Here is a 21,342-nt window from a genome sequence, read left to right on the forward strand (position 1 = left end):
TAATATAAGTTTTAAGTATAAAACTAAAGCATATAAAAGTTTGAAGAATCACTTTGTAAATGAAAAAAAGTTATCATCACTCTTAAAATAGCGTAAACACTAATTACTTTACTACTCTATATTTAGAGTAGAAGTTAGAGATGATGCTCTTAACCTACCGGTTTTTAAGCCGTGACCTCACTCAAACACTTAAGCTTCCTAAAACAAATATAGCAATCTGTCTTAAAACATAAAAATTCTGCTTTCTAGGAGAGAGCTAGAGAGAAACAAAAAATGACGACACAGAAGAGATTCATCTTTGAGGTCGAGGCAGCTAAGGAAGCCACCGATGGAAACCCTTCTGTTGGTCCTGTCTATCGTAGTACTTTCGCCAATAACGGTTTCCCTAATCCGATCGACGGAATCCACAGCTGTTGGGATATTTTCCGGTCTGAATCTCGTTTCTTTTTTTATGTTTTCCCGACCAAAAATGTGTATTTGTGTGATTAGGTTTCTTGTTACATTGTTATATATTTTGAAGGGTTTTTTTTTTTTCTAATAAGTTTTGTTCGTATGAAAAAATAATATATGATCCATGATTGTTGCATTAATTATCATATTGAAACATGCATGTGATTGTTATAAACGTACGTGTATGGATTATGGATCTTGTGTTTCATCTTGTAGCACGGCTGTTGAGAAATATCCAAACAATCGAATGCTTGGTCGCCGTGAGATTGTGAATGGGAAGGTGTAGTATTATATTTAATTTATTTGGAATTTAGTGTGAGATATTGTGTTTTTGATTTGATAGTTTCATTTTTTTTCTTATTAGGCAGGGAAGTACGTGTGGAAAACATACAAAGAAGTATACGATATCGTCATAAAACTTGGAAATTCTCTACGTAGTTGTGGGATTCAGGAGGTTAAAAATTCATATTTGCGTGTTTTGTTCTTATATATATCTTTAAATGTGATTTTATTGTGCCTTAAGTTTGTCTCTTATATGTATATATCTGGGAAATGTAGGGAGAAAAATGTGGTATCTATGGTATAAATTGTTGTGAGTGGATCATAAGCATGGAGGTATGTGGAACTTTTCAACTCTGCTAATACCTTTGATATTCGTCTACTATGACTTGATTGATGGTGCACTTGTAATTAATGCAGGCATGTAATGCGAATGGCCTCTATTGTGTCCCTTTATACGATACATTAGGTATATACTTATCATGTGTTTTGATGATCATCTTTATAGAGTCTTCTATTGTATTATCAACACAATCCGGTTTTCTTAACATAGGTGCTGGTGCTGTGGAATTTATTATTTCACACGCAGAGGTATCAGTTGCATTTGTGGAGGAGAAGAAGATCCCTGAGGTATCCTTCACATATTATATATCTATAGTGTACTATAACTTTGTTTGTAAGTTTGTATATATTCTCATTCCTTTTAACTTTCAGATTTTCAAGACTTGTCCAAACTCAACAAAATATCTGAAGAGTGAGTAATACTAAGTGGATCCAATCATCGATCTTTTTCGTTTTATAATACTTGTGATACTAATGATCAGTTTGTTACAAAATGAAGCTGTTGTGAGCTTTGGCTGTGTCAAACCGGAACAAAAAGAAGAAGCTGAAAAATTAGGATTGATAATACATTCTTGGGATGAGTTCTTGAAGCTGGTAGGAGTCTTTTCCATTTGCTTTTTTTTTTTTCTTTCTTCTAATTCTAGAATATTATCATTACATATAATATGATATAACATATAAACTATATTTTTATTGTGGTTACCTATGACAGGGTGAAGGTAAGCAATATGATCTCCCCATTAAAAAGGAAAGCGACATATGCACAATTATGTATACGAGTGGAACCACTGGTGATCCAAAGGGAGTTATGATTTCGAACGAAAGCATTGTTACTATAACAACTGGAGTGATGCATTTCCTAGAGAGTGTTAACGCAACTGTGAGTTTTTTTTTTTTTACTTGGTATGATTTACACTGAAGCTAGCTACAATGTTGAAGTTTTAGTTGTGTTAAATTGTGGAAATCAAAACAGATATCTGAGAAGGATGTGTATATTTCTTATCTTCCTCTGGCGCACGTATTTGACCGGGCTGTCGAAGAATGTGTTATTCAAGTAGGTGGTTCTATTGGTTTCTGGCGAGGGGTGAGTGAGTATATAACTCAAATCTAATCTTCCAACTAAATGAATTTTCATTTTGTATAAGAGTATAATAGTTCTATATCATGTCCTCAGGATGTCAAGTTGTTGATTGAAGACCTTGGTGAGCTAAAACCAAGTATCTTTTGCGCCGTTCCTCGTGTTCTAGATCGAGTATATACAGGTATTTGTTACTGAGCTCTCGTATAACATATGTTGATCCAGTTAGAGCATATTTACTAAACTTGGTTTCGTCTTTTAAACCACTTATATGTGATTTATTATCTCCAACAGGACTCCAGCAGAAACTATCTGGTGGTGGTTTCTTCAAAAAGAAGGTGTTTGATGTTGCTTTTTCCTAGTAAGTCCTTTTTGTTTGTCACTTAAAACCTGAACTTAAAATGCATGTAGATATTTAACTAACTCACTCAATCCTCTTCAGTAAATTTGGAAATATGAAGAAGGGACAGTCTCATGTGGCAGCTGCTCCATTTTGTGACAAACTTGTATTCAACAAGGTGAGTAATCTCCAAAAATATCTGCAACTATTTTGAGACTTCAACTCTTTTATGTAATCTCTCTCAAGGTTAAACAAGGACTTGGAGGCAATGTGAGGATTATTCTATCTGGAGCAGCTCCTCTTGCTAGTCACATTGAATCATTTCTAAGAGTTGTGGCATGTTGTCATGTTCTTCAAGGATATGGTATACCTCTATACCCAAAAGAGAGTCAATTAGATAACAATCTCTTATCTTATGATTGTTTTCTTGGCTGTAGGTCTAACCGAGAGCTGTGCTGGAACTTTTGCAACGTTCCCTGATGAACTAGACATGCTTGGAACGGTTGGTCCACCCGTTCCAAACGTAGATATACGCCTTGAATCTATCCCGGAAATGAATTACGATGCTCTTGGAAGTACTCCGCGTGGCGAAATCTGCATCCGTGGAAAAACTTTGTTTTCCGGGTATTACAAACGTGAAGATCTCACAAAAGAGGTTCTCATTGATGGATGGTTGCACACAGGTTACTAATTAAACACCACATATCTTTGATCTTTTTGCTTTGCTAGCTATATCATTGTCAATGTCAGTTCTTCTTTACCTTATTAAATTTACTATGTATTCACCAGGTGATGTTGGTGAGTGGCAACCAAATGGGAGCATGAAGATAATTGATCGGAAAAAGAACATATTCAAACTCGCGCAAGGAGAGTACGTCGCAGTTGAGAATATAGAAAATATCTACAGTCAAGTAGAAGCTATTGATTCAGTAAGTTATATTGTAGCCTTTCTTTCTATCGTTGTTATATTTCACGAGTTTCTAAGTCAAAACCAATTGGCAGTAAGTATAGTCAGATCGATGTCTTGCTAATTTCAAGATATCTTGATCCCTATATATGTTTGTCTTTATAGGTATGGGTGTATGGAAACAGCTTTGAGTCCTTCCTGGTCGCGATAACTAACCCGGCCCAACAAACTCTCGAACGATGGGCCGCGGAGAATGGAGTGAATGGAGACTTCAACTCCATCTGCCAAAACGCCAAGGCAAAAGCATTCATACTTGGCGAACTCGTTAAAATAGCCAAAGAGAAAAAGGTTTTCTTCTTTTTGTTCTCTTTCTCCTCTTTAATTTTGAACTTTCTTTGGTTTTTTTTAACTCTCTGCTTTTGTAGTTAAAGGGCTTTGAGATCATTAAAGCTGTTCATCTAGAACCACTGGCTTTCGACATGGAAAGAGACCTTCTTACTCCGACCTATAAAAAGAAGAGGCCTCAATTGCTCAAATATTATCAGGTAATTGGCCGTAATTATAATATTAAAAACACATTAGGCTTTACGAAGCTCATAATGTTTTCCTCTATTGGTGTTATTCAAACAGAATGTGATAGATGAAATGTACAAGACAACAAAGGAAGGTCAAGCTTCCGGACAGTAGTTTTCTTCTACTTATCTAATTCATTCTTTCTTTTGCATAAGACATAGTTTAATAAGTTTGTGTTGATATTTTGAGATGTTACATATATAGCAACTCGACATGCTACAACATGTCTTAGTTTTTACTTCCTTGAAAAGTTCCACATATGGTTCCAAATTAACTTGGTTGGACACGTTGAAATATTTATAAACAAAGAGAACAAAAATATCTTTAATGGCTTTGATATGTATCATTGATCCATCTATAGCTATCAATTAGGCGGGCCGTCCATGCGTTTATCCGGTCCACGTTGATATATATAAACAAAGAGAACAAAAATACCTTTAATGGCTTTGATATGTATCATTAATCTATCTATAGCTATCAATTGGGCGGGCCGTTCATGAGCTTGTCCAGTCTAGACTATTATAGATGGTCCATGGACACGCCCATACAAAAGATTGTCCAATTGGACAAAAATACCATTTGTCTATGGATATGATAGACAAAACCATATGGACAATGGACAGTCCAATTTTCAAAAAATCTTAAGGTTTTTAATTTTGGAGAAAATTAAATTTTATATTTCTTATCTAGATGAGTTGATTTGATTTTAAAAATGCCTAAAATACACATGCTTTCATCTAATAGGCACTTTCAATCTTAATGTTAGTCACACTAATTTAATTATTGATCTACAATACACCTAAATCATTTACAAACTAATATTTTTGACATTTATAAATTTCCATTTTCATGAAAACGTAAAATTACGTTTTTGGCGGGAAAACATAATTTTTTCTTTTATTGACGAAAAAACTTGATTTTTCGTTTTTGGCGGGAAAACGTGATTTTGCGTTTTTTTGGCGAAACAATGTGATTTTGAGTTTTGGTGGGAAAATGTAATTTTTTGTTGTTGGTGGAAAAACATGATTTTGCATTTTTTTGGAAAAAACGTGAATTTGCGCTTTTGGCGAAACAATTTACGTTCTAATTTAAATTTTATGAAGAGAAACAGAAATAATAAAAGTAAAACTAGAATGTCCAAATAGACATGATTTTTATTGGACATAGATATATTTTAGATCTATGTTCATTATGACCGTCCAAATATATCACATAAATAAAATTGTCCATTTGAACACATCCAATAGTTGGTGGACAGACCAATTGACGGTTCTAGAACCTCGACCATCCCGTTTGTATCGAAAGCAGTTAAAGGATACTTATTACTTGAGCCAAATGGTACATTGATAAATAAGCACGTACGTATGCTTCAGGAGCGATATCTACTAAACCCTAATTCACATCATTTAACGAAAGATCCACGATTTCAAAATAGTGCATGTAACCTATTAGTAAGATATAATCTATTATGGATCGGATCACGTTTTGCTGGATTCAGTCCACAAACACATCCTGCACCAATGTAACGAAGCGGCAGATAAGTCTAAGGTAGAAGCGGTTCTCAAGATACATGTATATATATATATATATACACTATATACACTTATTCAATTCTTGTTGTTTATACATTTCCATTTGGTTAACTGAATCTATTCATCGTAACTATAATGTCTTATATCTTTCAATCAATAAATAAATAAACAAATATTTTCTTCATAATATAAGACCAAAAAGGAAAGAGTCAGGGTAAGAAAACCCTTTTGGAGAGGAAACGTGACGTGGAATGTCATAATTGAGCAATGAACAGTTTATGTGACCGTTACTACACAAACGTCATATGATATCTACATATTTGGTGTTACAGCAAACCGGACCGGACCAGATCAAACTAACGAACCAATACGATAGGTGATAGAGACATTTTGAAGTAAACCATTAGCAGATCATGAACATATAAAACTGAAAACTCTTAATATTATTAGATACTGAACACCAATCTTATTTACAACTTTTACTTAAGTTAGATAGTGCTAACGACAGGTTTTGCTCATTGGTTAGGTACCTATTGTGTTTTTTTTTCTACTCATCAATAGGTTTATATGAAAGGAAAATAAAATTATGATTTTCTATATTTAATTTCTTCCGTTCAAATTAGTTATCGTTTTAGATTGTTTTACATTAAAAAATTCAATAAATTTAACTATTATAATTTCAAGCTTATTTAATACTTATTTATTTAATGAAAAAAATATAAGATACTCTTTTATTAAAATGATACTAATAATGAAAACATAACTAAACTGAAAAAAAAAAAGAAATTAGAATAAAACTATTTTCAAACGGAGGGAATACTAACTTTTTTGTTTAAAAAGAAAAGTAGTTTGAAGATTTTTAGAAAATCAACTTTAGTGCATATATATATTATTAGCATAAAGGGTCCGAATGGTAACTGCGGTTTTCACTGCGGGAGAAGTGCGGTACGGTTCAAATAATAACGAAAATATATAGATATATATGTATATGTAGATATTTTGACACTGTTACAACACTGTTGCGGTGCGGTTTTGTAGTGCGGTATGGTTACCATTCGGAGCCAAAGTTGACCAACGAAGACAACAGAAACGCATTTTGGATTTGCTGGTGGATCATTATACTTAGCTGTATATATATATATATTCCAAGTAGCAATCCTTAAAAGAGAAAATTCCAAGAAAGGTTTTTATAAAAAATCTTGTACCTATCCGTTTCATAAAACTAAGCATTGTTGTCATTATTTCTTCCTTTTATTTGTGTGTTTCTCTTTTTAATTTGAGAGCTTTTATGAAATACATATGCAAGTTGAAGAATAAATATGCATGCAAGTTATCAAACAGACGTGTGTCGTTGTGCTCGTAATATGTGTCCGTTAGTGGACGGACCTTCACTCGCATGCATATGATGTTTCTTTTTGTTTATTTCCATGATACTTTATATTTATTATAAATGCGTTAAACTATATTATTCGACGTTTGATGGAAAAAAAAAAAAAGGGTATTTGCTCAATCAACAACGTTTGGGTATTTTGTATATTTTTAGATCGTAAGAATAGAGATTTTTGATAAAATTTATTATATATACCGTCGACGTTTTACTGGTTTATAATAAGTTAATTGATTATAAATTTTATAACTCTTTTTTAAAAAATAAAGTAGTAAGTTGAGTGAGACTTGCAGAATTTTGTAATATCCATACATACGTATTATGTAGTATATATTTGTCACTTATTTATATGTGTATATGTAACCCTTTTAAGCTTTAATTTTTTTCTTTCTCAAAGTTATATTTTTATGTCTGAAAACGCATGATCATCTCTAAAAACATTTAACAAAAAATTTCACAATATTATAAAACTTACACGTAAGTTTCCCGATACTTGTTTGATTATAATTAAATGTTGTATAGAAACGTAACGATTCTAATATCTACAATAATTTTGATTGTGTCACAAATTCCATATATATAAAAAAAATTTGGTTAGAAGAACATAGGAATCGATTTTTACCTTTTTTCTTTTTATAGGAATCGAAATTTGTAAATTTGTTAGCCTAATATAATAGTGGACGACGCATTACTGCATTAGCCTGATATGGCTAAAAGATATGCAATGTTCCCACCGACCCTTCGACGATGGATTCGATCTCCAATGTTTCGAGTTAAAGAAGTGTTTATATAGTCTCAGACTCAGACCACTTGACTAGTAGACAAACCAAAGTATAAAACAAAGATATCTAAATAGTAAATAGCCATCACATTTCACATATATATAAATCACAAACAATGCGGTCTACCAAGGTGTCTAGATTACGTTTTCTATTTAAATCCTTTTCTTACTCCACACACACAAAAAAAACGTATCAGAAGTGGCAATCTCTAGACCGTCATTTAGTTTATTTTATTTTATTTTTTCATTTGTGTCGTTATAAGATATAATAGAAAGAAAGAAAAAAAGACACGACAAGATATATATGTATATATACAGAAGCATGTGTTAGGTAATATAAATCACTTTTTTCTTTGCTCACTTCAACGGATGTGTTAATTCTTGAAAGGTTTTAGTGGAATCAAAAATATCATGAAATCGGACATTACTATACCCATAGTGGCCGAAGATGGCGACTGCAGCGAGAGTAAGCGAGTAAGAGTTACTGATGATCCGGGATTAACCGTCGGTGGCGAGGACAGACCTGTGAAGCTACCAAAGATCCAAGATAACGGTACGTAACTAGTTATGTAAGCCTCTAGTTTTGCTTCATTTCTAGTTTTTGATCAAGAGTGTTTGAAATCTAATTTAGCACAAGACTATTTTTTTTTTGTTTTATGATATATATCTTCATGTCATAAGAATTAAAATGTCATTCTAAAAACAAGAAAAAAATATATGATAAATTATTAAAGAATATTTTTATGGAACCTAAGACTAAATCTTTTCTTAGTTATTAACTTAAGACAAAAATTTAAAAATTAAACTAGTAGTTAATAACTTGTGTTCTTGGTTATTTTAAGATGAAATTTTGTTTTTGGTTTAATAACTTGAGAAAACATTTTATGCTTAAAAAAACATATTTACTTTTTAATTTATTTTTTGAATCTTAGCAAAATAAAAGTAAACATAACTTTGGTGTAAACTTTTTTTTTGTCACAATCGAATATTTTATTCAAACCTTCAAACGAAGGAAGAGAAAAAAAATATGATCTTCTACGTATTTAGGAGATGTTGGGACATCAGGAGGAGGAACACACGTTGTTGTCGATGCACTTATGGCCGACGTGGCGATCAACGATAAAGACGGGAAAACAAACGCCGGACATGGAGTAGTCTCAGTCATGGGACGGCAGAGAGCTATGACAACCGCTGTTTCCACCGTCGTCGACGAGATACCGTCTTACGACATTTTCGGAATCTTTGACGGTCTTAGGCTGGCTAAATTCTTCGAGGACAGGCTGCGTCGGCTCGTGAAGGAGGAGGTGAAAGCATGCCACGGCCGTGGAGTGGCCGCGGACTGGAACAAAGTTATGAGATCTTGTTTTTCCGAGACGGTGGGGACAGTTGGAACCACCGCGGGAGAAGCGGTGGTTACAATTGTAGGAAAAGATGAGGTGATTGTGCTCTGCCGCGGTGGCGCAAGGGTGGTTCTTTACTCTCACGGCGGAGTAGCTTTGCCTCTTTGCCATATTCATCATCACAAGGTAATTAACTTTTTGTTGCAATTTAAACTCATTAAATTGTATAATTTATAAAATGTAATATTTCTAGGGTTTTTTATTTCGTTATAAAATATTTTTTGTAATATATATATTTTTTTAGAATGGTGTGGATCAAATCTTGAAGATACATAAACGAAAAAAGATAGACGATTTCATAGTACTTGCATGTGAAGGCCTTTGGGACGTTGTCTCCGACAGTGACACATATCAGCTTGTCAAACGTTGTCTCTACGGCAAAGTACCAGACGGGTTAGTGCCTAACTTATGTAATTGTAGAATTAACATAATTACTATACCTATAAGACTAATTAATATAGAATCTGATACTTGTTTTTGTTTTGTCCTTGTTTGATATTATATGGCAGATGTGAAAGTGAATCAAGCACGACGAAGGCAGCAGTGATACTAGCAGAGCTTGCAATTGCTAGGGGAAGCAAAGAAAACATAAATGTTATCGTTATTGATCTCAGAAGCTCCAAAGTTTCCTAGTTTTTTTTTTTCTTCTTAGTTCACGATTCTAAATTATTATTATTATTACTAGTTTTGTCTTTCAATTAAATTTTTCGATTTTAACCTCTTTTCTATCATTTGTTTCTTTTTTTTTTTTGTGTTATTCGATTAGTTTTTTTTTTTTGGTTTTTTTTCTTTCTGTAGTTTTTCACTTTTTTTTTAATATGAAATTTGCTTGAGAGTTTGTTTCTCACAGTACTCCTGCTTTGTCATTCTCCTCGGTGACAAGTTTTTATTTAAATGTATTATATATATATATATAACTTTTAGAATTGAATTAGAAAGTTTGTATACAGCACTATTGTAGCTGAGAAAATGATATGTAAAAATATACAATGCAGAAAACAGTTAGCAAAAGGTTTCTTTGATATTTGAATTAATACTACAAAAAAATGAGAGTCAAGTAACATATCCAATTCGGATTTTCTGACTATTCGGTTTGAACAAGTGCTAGATTTGGATTCGTTCTAGCATCACTTTTGTTGAACCAATATATATATGCTTCATGATATAATATTGGTTCATGACTAATTGTTAGATTTTGATCAGGGCCTGCCGTAACTGAGTTCATTGGACTACTTATTAACGTACAAAACATTAACTTAGATAGAACATAGAAAAACTTAAGGACCAAACTCAAAATAAAGCAGTAAATGTAAACATGATAACATTTGGACCGATAAGGATCGACCAATGACCATTACCAAAGATAAACAGAAACAAGCTTTCTTGAATTACAAGAAATATTAGTCCTAGTTTCACAGTCTCAAATCTCTCTCTCCCTCTACTTGTTTACAAACTAGAGAATACATGTCTTTCTCATCCTCCCAAAAATCTAACCACTCGGTATAATTAACTAAACCGAATATTCCCAAAAGCATGGTGAACAAGCTTACAAGAAAGTAAACCGGTTACACACACGTTACGTAAACACTTCTACACATCACTCCAAAGAATAGCTAGAAACCAAGACATTTGCCGGAGAAGCTGAGTGTATATAGACAAACTCCATGCTTTTTCCTGCCGGTAACGATTCCATCCACGAGGGGAAACCATACGAGTTTCCTGTTTTGGTCACACCCCAAATTGGACCATAGAGTTTTGTGATTGATATCTTCAAATTTTTCAACGTTTTAGTAGATCTATTGGTTAATCTCGTTGAGTATCTATAGTAAACTTTTCCCTCGTCCTTCCATGAGCTTGTCATCTTTTGTGATATGGTAATGGGACTAGAAGAAGAAGCTGCTAAACAAAACATAGATTAAGCAAATTGGTTAAGTTTAAAGTTAATGGAATAAAATGTTTGATTCACAATTGGTTTAGGTATAAGATATCTAAAGATGACAAACCAGGAGGTGTTGTGGGTTTCTTTTTCGGTACCGGTGCTGGTTTTATGATAACCGGACTTGGACTCGGACTAACACCTGAAATCAGAAATTCGGTCAGTACTAACCCGGTTAACCAAGTTGATTAGAAATTGGAAAGTCCAGTATTTTATTGTTAGATAGTTTTGTAAAACTTTTATAAATTAGTAATATCGGGCTATGATATTTATTACTTTATCGAGTTATTAATTTATCGATATATAAAAAGAATCGAAAATTAAATTTGGAAACAAGGGATATATTGATTTATCGAGTTTTAAATTTTTTACTATGCATAAATCTTACCGGGAAGTTGCTGGTTAAAATCGGTCGGACCAGAAATTAACCGGGCTAGTACACCAAGAAAAGGTGCGTTGTTATACGTTGCTGGTTCGGTTTGCTCGTAGTTGTCCCGTTGGTCAGCGAAGTTATCGTATGCGTCAGGTCCACCCACAAGAGCACCGGTCAAAACATTAGGATCGTTTCCTTTTCGGCTATACCAAGTGGCGTAACCACCACGACAAGTCACGAACTTTTGATCGACGTTGAAGGAGACAATTGATGAACCACGGTGATGGACTTGTCGTGGATAGTTGTTTCCGTATCCGACCATGTAACTCGTCGCTCTAGGGTTGTCTCCAAGAATGTAATCAACCTGATTCATTTCGAATTAATTAATCATGTATTTAATTTACATAGATATATGTGTTAAATTATGATTTGTTATGAACTTCCAACTCAAAACCAATTGGCAATGAGTGTATTGACCCTAACTCTTTATATATTACTTAAGTCCCATCACATCTTCCAATGTGGGATATTTTCTCCACAATATGTCCCATTTTGTTATATTTTTATTTATTTAACGGATATTAGAATCCATATCCCAATTACCCAATCCAAATAAGTTAGATTTTGACAAATGGTATAGTAGTAGGAGATTGTAATTTTTAAAATCGAAATAGGATTAACTGTACTTTTGTTATTTTTGTAGTGTTTTAGTGTTATGAAATTTTATTTCTAAACTATTAACTTTTGACATTTAGTCGCGATTTTCAGTCCAATTAATTTCTGTAATCTGAGTATTTTTAGATTTAATTTTTCCGCCCTACCTATTATACCTACTCCCAAATATCATATTTGGACACTAGAATCAAAATTTAGTATTGTATTTACAGTTTCAAATTCAATTATAGACTTTATAGACTTATAGTGTTAATTTGGTTCTATATATTGGGGGTGAATCAACAAATCAAGAAAGTTTTGGGGGCAAACCTGTGATTTAGAAAAATCTAGGAGTTTGGATGGAGAAACGTTTCCTTGAGAACAACGTAGATCTCTTTTGGAAGACGAGAGATAGTCAGAGTAGACGGCGGCTAAGAAAGAAGCACTCGTGACAAACTGCATATTATTCCAGCTCTGTCGGAAAATCAAACCGCCGGGAGTTTTCTTTATGTTCTTGGTGCTTTTACCTAACAACGAACACATGTACTGTTCTGCTTTCTCTTGGTACCTCTCGAACACGGCCTTGTGTTCTTTGGCTTTACCTTGCATCAAAACCTATAAACCAAACAAAACAATCTCGGTTTAGTAAAACCAATTTACTTAAACCATAGAAAACCGAAAAGTATGGTTAAAATTGAAGTGTATTTTACCTTAGCGACAAGGGTTTGAACGCCAGCATACTTAACGTCCCAACCAAATTCTGAAATCGACCAGCTGGTACCGCCCATCGAGTCGCCGTTCTTGCCGAGGTAATCTAGATAATATTTGTCATTGGTTGCTTGGTATAACCATGCAGCAGCCCATAGTAACTCATCCTGGTTATACAAAATCGCGGTTATAATGAGAATTCATGGATTAATGTATACTTCAATTATATAAGAGTTTTTGTTTTTAGAGTATAAAACTAGTGTTTAGTACATTGTAACCGCTGACTGATCGGTAGAATTTTTGTGCCACGGTAATGCTGCTATCGTACTTGCCTCTGTATTTGTCCGCAAATTCAAATAGCTGCCAACATAAGAATTGGTTTAGGATAATATAAGAAGGTTGTTTCTACTATCTTCAAAATGTTATTTATAGTTCTTTCTATTGCAATCAAACATTAGGGAAGGAGTTTGCAAATTGTACAAATTCAATTTAAACAATGTGCTTAACCAAACTCGATTTTAGTAAACCGGAATTTAAACTCGGGTTTTTTAGTTATATTCTGTTTTGGTTAGGGATTTAAGAACCTGATGGGCGTGACGGAGTAGCTCGGCTGAGTATGATGGATCAGAGCGGCGGAAAACGATGGAAGCGGCAGCCATTGCGGCAGCGGTCTCTCCGGCAAGATCCGAACCGGGATTGTTCCGGTCAATCTTGTAAGCCCTACGGTCAGTGGTCATTTCCTCTGGCCTTTGCCAACAATAATGGTCTGACTTACCATCTCCCACCTAGACGGTTACAAAATATTTATCATAACCAAATTTGCAAATTATGTAAATAGAGTAATTAGTATAACTACTAAAGTAAGTGATTAGAGTGTTAATTATTTAATTTGTTACCTCTCCATAGAGGACGTTAGGTTCAGGGTGGGCTTTAATGAAATAATCAGTTCCCCACTTAACAGCGTCCATGGCATGGCCAAGTTCGCCGTTAGATTGTAGCTGGCCACCGTATTCAATGATGCTCCAACACATTGTGGTCACCGTGAAAGCCATCGGAAGCCCGAATTTCACATTGTCTCCGGCGTCGTAATAACCGCCAACTAGATCAACCTGCTCATTGATTTCAAAATGTGTTTTAAATTAATTAATAACCATATTGTAGTATTAAACAATGTTTTTTAAAAACAGCTTTTTGTAATGACGTTTTAGGTGGCCAAAACCATCCAAACGTTTAGATTTTGATCATATTAGTTAAATATTCGGGTCAACGGAAAGTCAAATCGTAATATGGATCTAGATTCTATAGACAGCGTTTAATATATTTATAAATTGTTATACATAAATAACTATATGTTATAAAATAATTGGGAATAAATTCTGATTAATTAACAGAGAGTTTTGAATATTAGTAGTAATTAATATCATATATGAATTTTAAAGTATTTTATTTTTTTAAAATGTAGAGCTTACGCCGCTTGATTTGCCGTCGTAAAGACCAGAATGAGATCGCCAAGAAACTCTCTGGTTGGGAGGAAGGTGTCCTGATCTTTGAGCTTCAAAGAAGAGAATGCTTTTGCTCAAAGCTTGTTTATAGTCATGCCCTGAAACTGCCAGCTGAACCAACCCAAGAAGAAGAAGAACAAGAACCAAAATGGTGGTAGTACTAGAACCCATTAGATATATACGTATCTTTATGAAATTATGCAAGAAAAAGTGAGATCCTCTTAAACCAACTAGACTCAAGAGATTAGTTTGGTCCTTCTTGGACTTTGTTAACTTTAATTTATGGGATCATTCATCAAGACTTTGATCCTTTCCTAAACAGAGTGAGGAGGGAGATAAAGAGAAGGTTTGGTGAATGAAGTTGAGAAAAAAATGAGGTTTATATTGAAGAAACAAGAAAGTGAAGGAAGGTACCAGGAGGAGAGAAAACGGCAGAGTTAATATAATAACTCTTTTATTTTTGTTTTTGAAATTTCAAAAGTATAATATAGTTTTAGTCTTTTATGAATGTGACAACAATGTGTCGGCAGGCAATGTTCATTTCTAATTTTGGGTGAAAAATAGCTGAAAAAAATAAAGATTATTATTATTATTATTCTCACAATCTAATAGTCAACTAAGAGTCGTCCATTTCTATACCAATCTTGGTGAATTAATTAACGATCAAAAAATTTGAACAAGAACTAAAACATGTTTTGTAAGTGCAAGTGATCGATCTTGTACATGTGTTAGTAACTTTGTCTTTTAGTAAGTAGAACAAAATTTGAATCATTTTTAAAATATGACCATGATATGATAGTTGTCTTTTCCACCCGTTACGGAAGCTCCGAATCTTCCATGCAATTAAACAAATGACATAAGAATAATATCATTACCTTCTTTTTTTATATTCAAAGTCAAAAACCATATAAATTATACATCTAATTAATTTTTTCTAACTCAGATCTTAAATCTAAATCCACTCTCCAGTTGTACAAGCTCATTTATCCAATGGCTGAGGGGTTAACATTTCTAAATCAAGTATTGAGTTTGATTCTTAAGGAAACAAAAACAAAAACAAAAACTATTTACAAACAGAATCATCCGTCGTAGTCTTGAATATCAAGAATAGGATTAAGATTGGCCTTGGCAAATACATGTAAGAATCATCAATATAAAATATACAAAATTACAACGAAAATTATACGTCGTTTAATTGTTAGTAGAGTCCTTCACCAAAATCGCATATGTTATATGTAGGTAGATCCGATAAATTGATCATCATATGCAATAAAAGTATTTATGATGATAATGTATAAATAGAGGATAACAAAAGTTTTTGGCTATCTATCGAAAATTCAGTTGTCTATCTTTTTAAAAAAATATATATCCACTCTAGGACATTTTTTTTTTGTAAAAATGTCCACTCTAAGACATGGTAATGAAAAAAAAAACATATCCACACTAAAACTCCAATTTCAGAAAAGATTTATAAAAATTATCACACAAAACAAAAAGAGAGATTCATATAAACTTTTTTTTGGTTATATAATATGAGTAAATTTGAGTGGAATTTAAATTACCAAAATAAATGCCGAACAGTAGTAAGACCATGGGGACAAAAAACAAACACTAGACGCTCCGAATTCAGTTCTTTATCCCAAGAAAAACAATAGTATAAAATTACAATGCAGTCAAATATATGTCATATAGATAAATTTGTGAAGAAAAAAAAAAGAGAGGATGAAGAAGTGAGATAGTAAACGGTGGTTGAGAAAAGTCATAAGTGCATAAATCTTGTTTGAGTTGGGATGTCCCAAATCACAATGAATTGTCTACCCAAAGCATAAGTTGTGTCTTTTTTTTGTTATTTGGGTTTCGTAAATATGTAAACACTAACATGAGATGTGGGTTGAGATTGGGTGTATATGCACGCATTGGGGGGAACCAACCCTGTTGGCAACTATAAGCTCGTAATTTATTGAAACAGCGGTGCCTTTTGATATATTGGTGAGAGAGTTGGATGATTTATCTCCATATTTTTTTATATAAAAAAATAGCATATAGTTTTGTTTCATTAGCTTATGATTTAAGCAAATCACACATTCATAGTTGTTTGAATAGTTTCTGTAATAGAAGTTGTCATATTGACGATGATCTCATTACCGTATATAATTGTTTTCAATTAAATTTTTTTTTTTTTGTAATTTAAGAGTGATCCCAAAAGCTTTCTAGTCACGAAGATTAATCTTTTGAAATCGGAAAAAACCATGTTAAATCTCGAATCCCGTGATCAATGTTATTCGAACCCAAATGGCAAGACTTAACTTCTTTTCTACTGAATCAAGGCGACTTGGTTTAAGTTTCTGTCCTAAAATGATAAGTTCCACAAAATATACTTACAAACTGATAAAAGTTTGAGATATGAAATAAAAATTTGAGTCCACTTGGCTCCACCTTCCCCACCGGAGTTTAACTTCACTAAGTTGCGTAGTAGTTTGACATCCAATTCAAATATTTTTGTTGCACGTGCGGTGACATCTGTTCGAGAGATTACTATGAAGCATGTGACAAATGGGATCATATTAAAAATGTTGTATTATAGTTTTACGTAGTTTGAATTCGTTTTTAAATCATAATCGATATATAGACTGATTTAACTCTTTCTTTAATTGGTTCTTGTACATTCGACATAAGAATCTTATAACAGCAATATTCACAAACAGAAGAATCCCTAGCTAGTACTTCAAATAATTTTGAAGTTGATTTCTCATTACAATTTTTATTTAATAAATATGTATGATATATATTTTGAGTTCGTAAACTAATTAAGAAAATTAATTAAACTATCATGAGTTAAGTTGAAATAATAAAAATTTAAACAACTAGCTAGAGATGAGACTATCGTATTACGATGTATATAACAAACGAACAAGATTTTTCTATTAGCCACATTTTTGTTGATCTTGATTTTGGATCTTCGGTTTAGAAAATAATTAATTATGAACGTAAAGAGTACTGAAACAAAAATATCAGAAAGTTCTAATTTGAGGCTGTCAACATACAAACAAAAATATATAATATATAGAATTGGGATTACTCATGCATGCATGGTCACATGAACGCATGTGCCTACCGACACTGTTTGAGATTGATCCCTTCGTGCGTGGACTCACGTGATGCTTTCTTCATCACTCAACCTTCATTTTTATTTTGATATTAGGATTGTGACAGCTTTCAAAACTTTTTGAATTAAGAGACAAAACAATCCAAACATATATACATCAGAATTAAGTATGGAACTTTCTTTCGTACATTTGAAAAACTATATTGGTTTAGGGGATTTTTAAAAGTATGAAATAGATACCTTATTGCTTTCTGGGTTTATTTGAATCAAAACATAAACTAGGATATGTCCATAATAAACAAATCTAACTCTATATATATAATCTATCTATTTTACTTTTTTCTAACAATTTGTTTTCATTTATCGGAAAAAAAACAAAGTTTAAAAAAACCATGGATACTAAGATAATAAGGTATAAAACACAATACAAACACCGTATATAAGCTAAAAAAACAAACACCAAACAATAAACTATGTTAAAAATTTTATATTCAAATTAAAATAAAATAAGCATAGTCTATATTGTATATAATATTGGATTTCATTTTGACATTACCAAATTCTTTAAGAAGGGAGTTTAGATGTACGCAAGTTATAATACTTTATTAAACATTTTATCATCATTCACATATTTGTTGTCATGTCCCCTCTGAACCAAAAACATGGAAGGGTGGAGTTACGAACTAAAAGTGCACTATTCATTTGCTTTCACAGTTAATTAATAATGTGTGCCAAGAAATTAAATAGACCAAAATTGAGAAAGGATCATTGCAATTGAAATGAACAAACATAGGTGAAGATGTTTGAAGGGATAAATGTCTAAGAACTTGCAAATTTGCTAACTCTTTCTTTGTGCGGGAGAACATATCACATCTCATAGCGTCGAGTCATTTGGTATTTAGTTTCCCACCAATTTTTTCTTCACATTGAGCAGGGAAGTGATTCTCCTTCTCACAAATGATGACCACAAATAGTACACCTAATATCATAGATGTTCAATCTCCTCAGAAAATATATATAAACACGTAATCAAATAAACATCAGACCCGTAAAAAGAAATCATTGAATAAGATAGAGAGAAACAAACCTTTTGGCAACTCTCTTAAGAGGAGACAACAAATTACAGAAAAAAAAAAAAAAAAAAAAAAAATCTCCAGTAATTGTTCAAGAAGGGGTTCAACGAAAACCTATTATTCGTGATAAGTGAGCTACGAATTTAGTCTAAATTAAATGTTAGTGTGGAGAAGAGTATATAGGTATGTTTAATTCAAGCTTAGGTAACGGGTATACTTGCAATCAAGCACCTAGTTTATATCAAGTGATCTTCGATGTACAACTCACTTCAAAAATCGAAACCCAACCCAAGTCCGTTAAGAACATCACTTGGTCACATTGCTTTGGGCCTTCTAGCCCAATTCGTAATGTTAACATTTTCGTTTCTCTCTTTTTTTTTTTTTTTCTTCTCTTTTTTTTTGGTTCTTCTAACTCTGTCTGCCATATAACAAAGAACCGTAGATTTGGTACATCGGAAGATTCAGTAAAACTAAACTAATGCATGGCATGGCTTACTTCATTTTGACCAGAAATTACATAAACACCCCCCAGACATCCATAAAAAGGAACTCAGTCCTCCTCACAAAGTCACAGAACAAACAAAACCAAACTGTTTTGTTGATTTTACTCAGTAAAACTTTGATTCAGTTTGCTCTCCTCTGGCCACCGGAATATTCTTGCTCCGACTCTAAATCAATCCTTCTTCTGCCAAATGTGGAACAAAAGATTAAACACATAACCAAATATCTCTTCTTTATTTGGTAATATTAGGTGAGCGAAAAATGGTATAACTTACTTAGCTCATCGAAAGAGATTTTGCTAATGCTTTCACCATATTTGATCAGCCGGATCTTCCCTGCAAAAACGCAAAAGAGTCGTAACTCAGCAACAAACTAATGGTCCGGTCCGGATCAACAATATGAACATCCATACCATCATGACGAACGCATATCTCAGGGATACTCTTCACTTCACCGCTGATGCTATCATTATACACTCTAGTCTCAATATCACCTTCCACATAAACCGATGAGCTGTGTGTAACAAAGCATCAGACAAAAGTTCAGATAAATACTTACACCTTTCACCTCCTATTTATTAACTAATACCATCATAGATCGAGACTGTCGAAGATATCATTCAACTTGAGAGTCTCTGCAAACGATATCTTAACCCACAAACTAACTAACAGACTTATCACTTAGATAATCTGAAATTAGAACACTTAGACTAATACAAGTCCTTCTTTAAGATACTTAAACATGTAATTAGGCTTACTTTTTAGCGATTTTTTGGACAGCGTAAGAACCAAGCACTTCGTTGTGCACTGCGATTCTATGCCACTGAGCTGGTTTCGGCTGATTAGTGGCTCCAACAAGCCTCTGATCAAACATGCCACCTGTTCCTACTGTGAAGATCGTTACTGTCCGCCCGTTCCTTAAGATCTTCTGTAACGGCGATTGCCCTACCTTCCCACAAATGATCGCCTGCTTGTGAACCAAACAAAATCAACAATGATATGAAACCGCAAGAACACAATCACCCAATCAAAAGAAGTCAACTAAATGAAATGATATTGCATCGAGATAACTCAAGTCAAGAACCATGATTCGAACATACGAAAAAGATAGTTCCTTTTCAACTTGGTTTATGAAACAGATTCAGCAATGGAAGACTTAGATAAGCCTAATCTGATTATAATAAACTTCAGCTACTAATGCTTAACAGTAAGTGTTCAAAGATTCAATCTTTTTACCCTATGGACACCGCGAAATCCCCAACCTTTACGGGGATCAACTCCTTGAGGTTGAAGCTCAGGTCTTTCTGAGATGGTTTCTTGAAAATCTTCTTCCACACCTTCATCAATCGGACCAGTCGAGAACCAAACCCTCGAGCCTCTCTCAATACTACTCATTGCTACATTCGCAAACCCAAATAAGAAACAGATGATTAATCAATACACGTTTCTGAGTCAAAACATTGAAGTGATTTGAAAGATGAGATTTTTACCTAGTGGAGATATTGAAGAGGATCTCAGAACCTTCGAGGCTCTGATGGCGAGTGAGTTCATCTGCGAATTGCAATGATCCTTTGAGATTAGGGTTTATACGTTACGGCGATGGAACAATTTTGAATTCAGACCAATTAAGATTAAATCAAAATTAAGCTGAGAAATGAGAAATCAGGATTTGAGGTAAGAAGGAAATGGCGTACCAGTGAATGTGAGAAGAGAAGGAGAGAACGCAACACAGAGAGGAGAAAGAGGAAGAAGAAGAAGAAGAACAAGAACAAAACGACGAAGAGATCTGATTCGTTAAACCCTGCGGTGAGCCGAGGTTAGAGTTAGAGGACGACGGGAAACTTTAGGTTGTGTTTTGATTTTACCAATTTAACCTTCGTTTTTTTTTTTTTCTGATGAATGAAAATGAGAAGAAATGGGACCACTTTACAAATTACAAGACCATAAAGATTTTAGATTGTCGACAAAAAAAAAAAAAAAAAACAAAAAAAAAAAAATTTTAGATTAGAGAGAAGAGAAGACAAATTACTGAATCTATAATTTAAAAATAAAGAAAATTAAAATAAAATAATATTTTTTTAAACGGCTTGATAATAACTTAATTAATAGAATATAGGGATATTCTGTTTATATTGTTTTATGTATCCCATATTATGTGGAAGATCCTTGTAACTAATTTGGCTATTTATGCCATGTAAATCAATGAATCCGCAAGGGAAAATATTCAGCTTTCATGGTATCAGAGCTCAAGAATCGCTCTTGATATTTTTCTTCCGCTTTCTAAACTCTTCTTCTTCTTCTTCTTCTCAACTCATTTTTTACAATTTTCTTTCATGGCTGCCCCTCCAGCTACATATGAGAGAGCATTTGGTGTCACAAACATCAAATCTCATATCTCTCTCATCCTTGATCTCAATGATC

The 21,342-nt window shown here is 33.3% G+C and overlaps 4 protein-coding genes across 7 annotated transcripts; 2 read left to right on the forward strand and 2 right to left on the reverse strand.

Annotated features, from left to right (window-relative positions):
• The first annotated feature begins 273 nt into the window (after positions 1-273).
• Positions 274-4,083, forward strand: LOC17881053 (long chain acyl-CoA synthetase 5). The gene is made up of 19 exons (XM_006290014.1): positions 274-428; positions 667-730; positions 815-904; positions 1,009-1,065; positions 1,150-1,198; positions 1,283-1,359; positions 1,444-1,483; positions 1,571-1,665; positions 1,784-1,951; positions 2,045-2,155; positions 2,246-2,333; positions 2,444-2,510; positions 2,592-2,667; positions 2,736-2,853; positions 2,927-3,172; positions 3,279-3,418; positions 3,562-3,744; positions 3,822-3,941; positions 4,027-4,083. The coding sequence occupies exons 1-19, from the start codon at positions 274-276 to the stop codon at positions 4,081-4,083; spliced, it is 2,001 nt and encodes a 666-aa protein (XP_006290076.1).
• A 3,902-nt stretch (positions 4,084-7,985) lies between these two features.
• LOC17881848 (probable protein phosphatase 2C 54) lies at positions 7,986-9,921 on the forward strand. 2 transcript variants are annotated; one of them, XM_023781008.1, is made up of 4 exons: positions 7,986-8,222; positions 8,717-9,195; positions 9,387-9,462; positions 9,579-9,710. In XM_023781008.1, the coding sequence occupies exons 1-4, from the start codon at positions 8,081-8,083 to the stop codon at positions 9,614-9,616; spliced, it is 735 nt and encodes a 244-aa protein (XP_023636776.1). In that variant the 5' UTR covers positions 7,986-8,080; the 3' UTR covers positions 9,617-9,710. The 2 variants fall into 2 exon arrangements, with proteins under 2 accessions (XP_023636776.1, XP_006289656.1); XM_006289594.2 differs by having other exon boundaries at positions 7,990-8,222; positions 9,314-9,462; positions 9,579-9,921.
• A 651-nt stretch (positions 9,922-10,572) lies between these two features.
• Positions 10,573-14,568, reverse strand: LOC17883173 (endoglucanase 19). 2 transcript variants are annotated; one of them, XM_023781007.1, is made up of 9 exons: positions 14,210-14,568; positions 13,637-13,849; positions 13,325-13,525; positions 13,011-13,100; positions 12,743-12,907; positions 12,363-12,647; positions 11,394-11,742; positions 11,073-11,147; positions 10,573-10,965 (listed from the first exon to the last, which is right to left on the reverse strand). In XM_023781007.1, exons 1-9 carry the CDS (start codon positions 14,411-14,413, stop codon positions 10,667-10,669), a joined length of 1,881 nt encoding a protein of 626 aa, XP_023636775.1. In that variant the 5' UTR covers positions 14,414-14,568; the 3' UTR covers positions 10,573-10,666. The 2 variants fall into 2 exon arrangements, with proteins under 2 accessions (XP_023636775.1, XP_006286846.1); XM_006286784.2 differs by having other exon boundaries at positions 10,573-10,968.
• A 4,313-nt stretch (positions 14,569-18,881) lies between these two features.
• Positions 18,882-20,757, reverse strand: LOC17884016 (single-stranded DNA-binding protein, mitochondrial). 2 transcript variants are annotated; one of them, XM_023781088.1, is made up of 7 exons: positions 20,616-20,756; positions 20,412-20,472; positions 20,158-20,318; positions 19,680-19,888; positions 19,335-19,435; positions 19,198-19,257; positions 18,882-19,106 (listed from the first exon to the last, which is right to left on the reverse strand). In XM_023781088.1, exons 2-7 carry the CDS (start codon positions 20,470-20,472, stop codon positions 19,090-19,092), a joined length of 609 nt encoding a protein of 202 aa, XP_023636856.1. In that variant the 5' UTR covers positions 20,616-20,756; the 3' UTR covers positions 18,882-19,089. The 2 variants fall into 2 exon arrangements, with proteins under 2 accessions (XP_023636856.1, XP_006288685.1); XM_006288623.2 differs by having other exon boundaries at positions 20,412-20,757.
• Between the last annotated feature and the right edge of the window lie 585 nt (positions 20,758-21,342).

The sequence above is a fragment of the Capsella rubella genome, unplaced genomic scaffold (genome assembly GCF_000375325.1).
Source record: "Capsella rubella cultivar Monte Gargano unplaced genomic scaffold, Caprub1_0 scaffold_6, whole genome shotgun sequence".
NCBI lineage: Eukaryota > Viridiplantae > Streptophyta > Magnoliopsida > Brassicales > Brassicaceae > Capsella > Capsella rubella.

Bases quoted from the DNA above. Each gene is read 5' to 3' on its own strand.
- LOC17883173 (XM_006286784.2), bottom strand. From the start codon at position 14,413: ATGGGTTCTAGTACTACCACCATTTTGGTTCTTGTTCTTCTTCTTCTT. The intron at 12,648-12,742 runs GTAAAATACACT...TTTGGTTTATAG, and splicing joins TTCAAACCCTTGTCGCTAAG to GTTTTGATGCAAGGTAAAGC. The intron at 11,743-12,362 runs GTTTGCCCCCAA...GAAATGAATCAG, and splicing joins TAGATTTTTCTAAATCACAG to GTTGATTACATTCTTGGAGA.
- LOC17884016 (XM_006288623.2), bottom strand. From the start codon at position 20,472: ATGAACTCACTCGCCATCAGAGCCTCGAAGGTTCTGAGATCCTCTTCA. The intron at 19,436-19,679 runs GTAAGCCTAATT...TGTTACACACAG, and splicing joins GTCCAAAAAATCGCTAAAAA to CTCATCGGTTTATGTGGAAG. The intron at 19,258-19,334 runs GTATGGATGTTC...GCGTTTTTGCAG, and splicing joins GATATGCGTTCGTCATGATG to GGAAGATCCGGCTGATCAAA.
- LOC17881848 (XM_006289594.2), top strand. From the start codon at position 8,081: ATGAAATCGGACATTACTATACCCATAGTGGCCGAAGATGGCGACTGC. The intron at 9,196-9,313 runs GTAATTAACTTT...ATATTTTTTTAG, and splicing joins GCCATATTCATCATCACAAG to AATGGTGTGGATCAAATCTT. The intron at 9,463-9,578 runs GTTAGTGCCTAA...ATTATATGGCAG, and splicing joins TACGGCAAAGTACCAGACGG to ATGTGAAAGTGAATCAAGCA.
- LOC17881053 (XM_006290014.1), top strand. From the start codon at position 274: ATGACGACACAGAAGAGATTCATCTTTGAGGTCGAGGCAGCTAAGGAA. The intron at 1,666-1,783 runs GTAGGAGTCTTT...TACCTATGACAG, and splicing joins GGGATGAGTTCTTGAAGCTG to GGTGAAGGTAAGCAATATGA. The intron at 2,334-2,443 runs GTATTTGTTACT...TATCTCCAACAG, and splicing joins TCTAGATCGAGTATATACAG to GACTCCAGCAGAAACTATCT.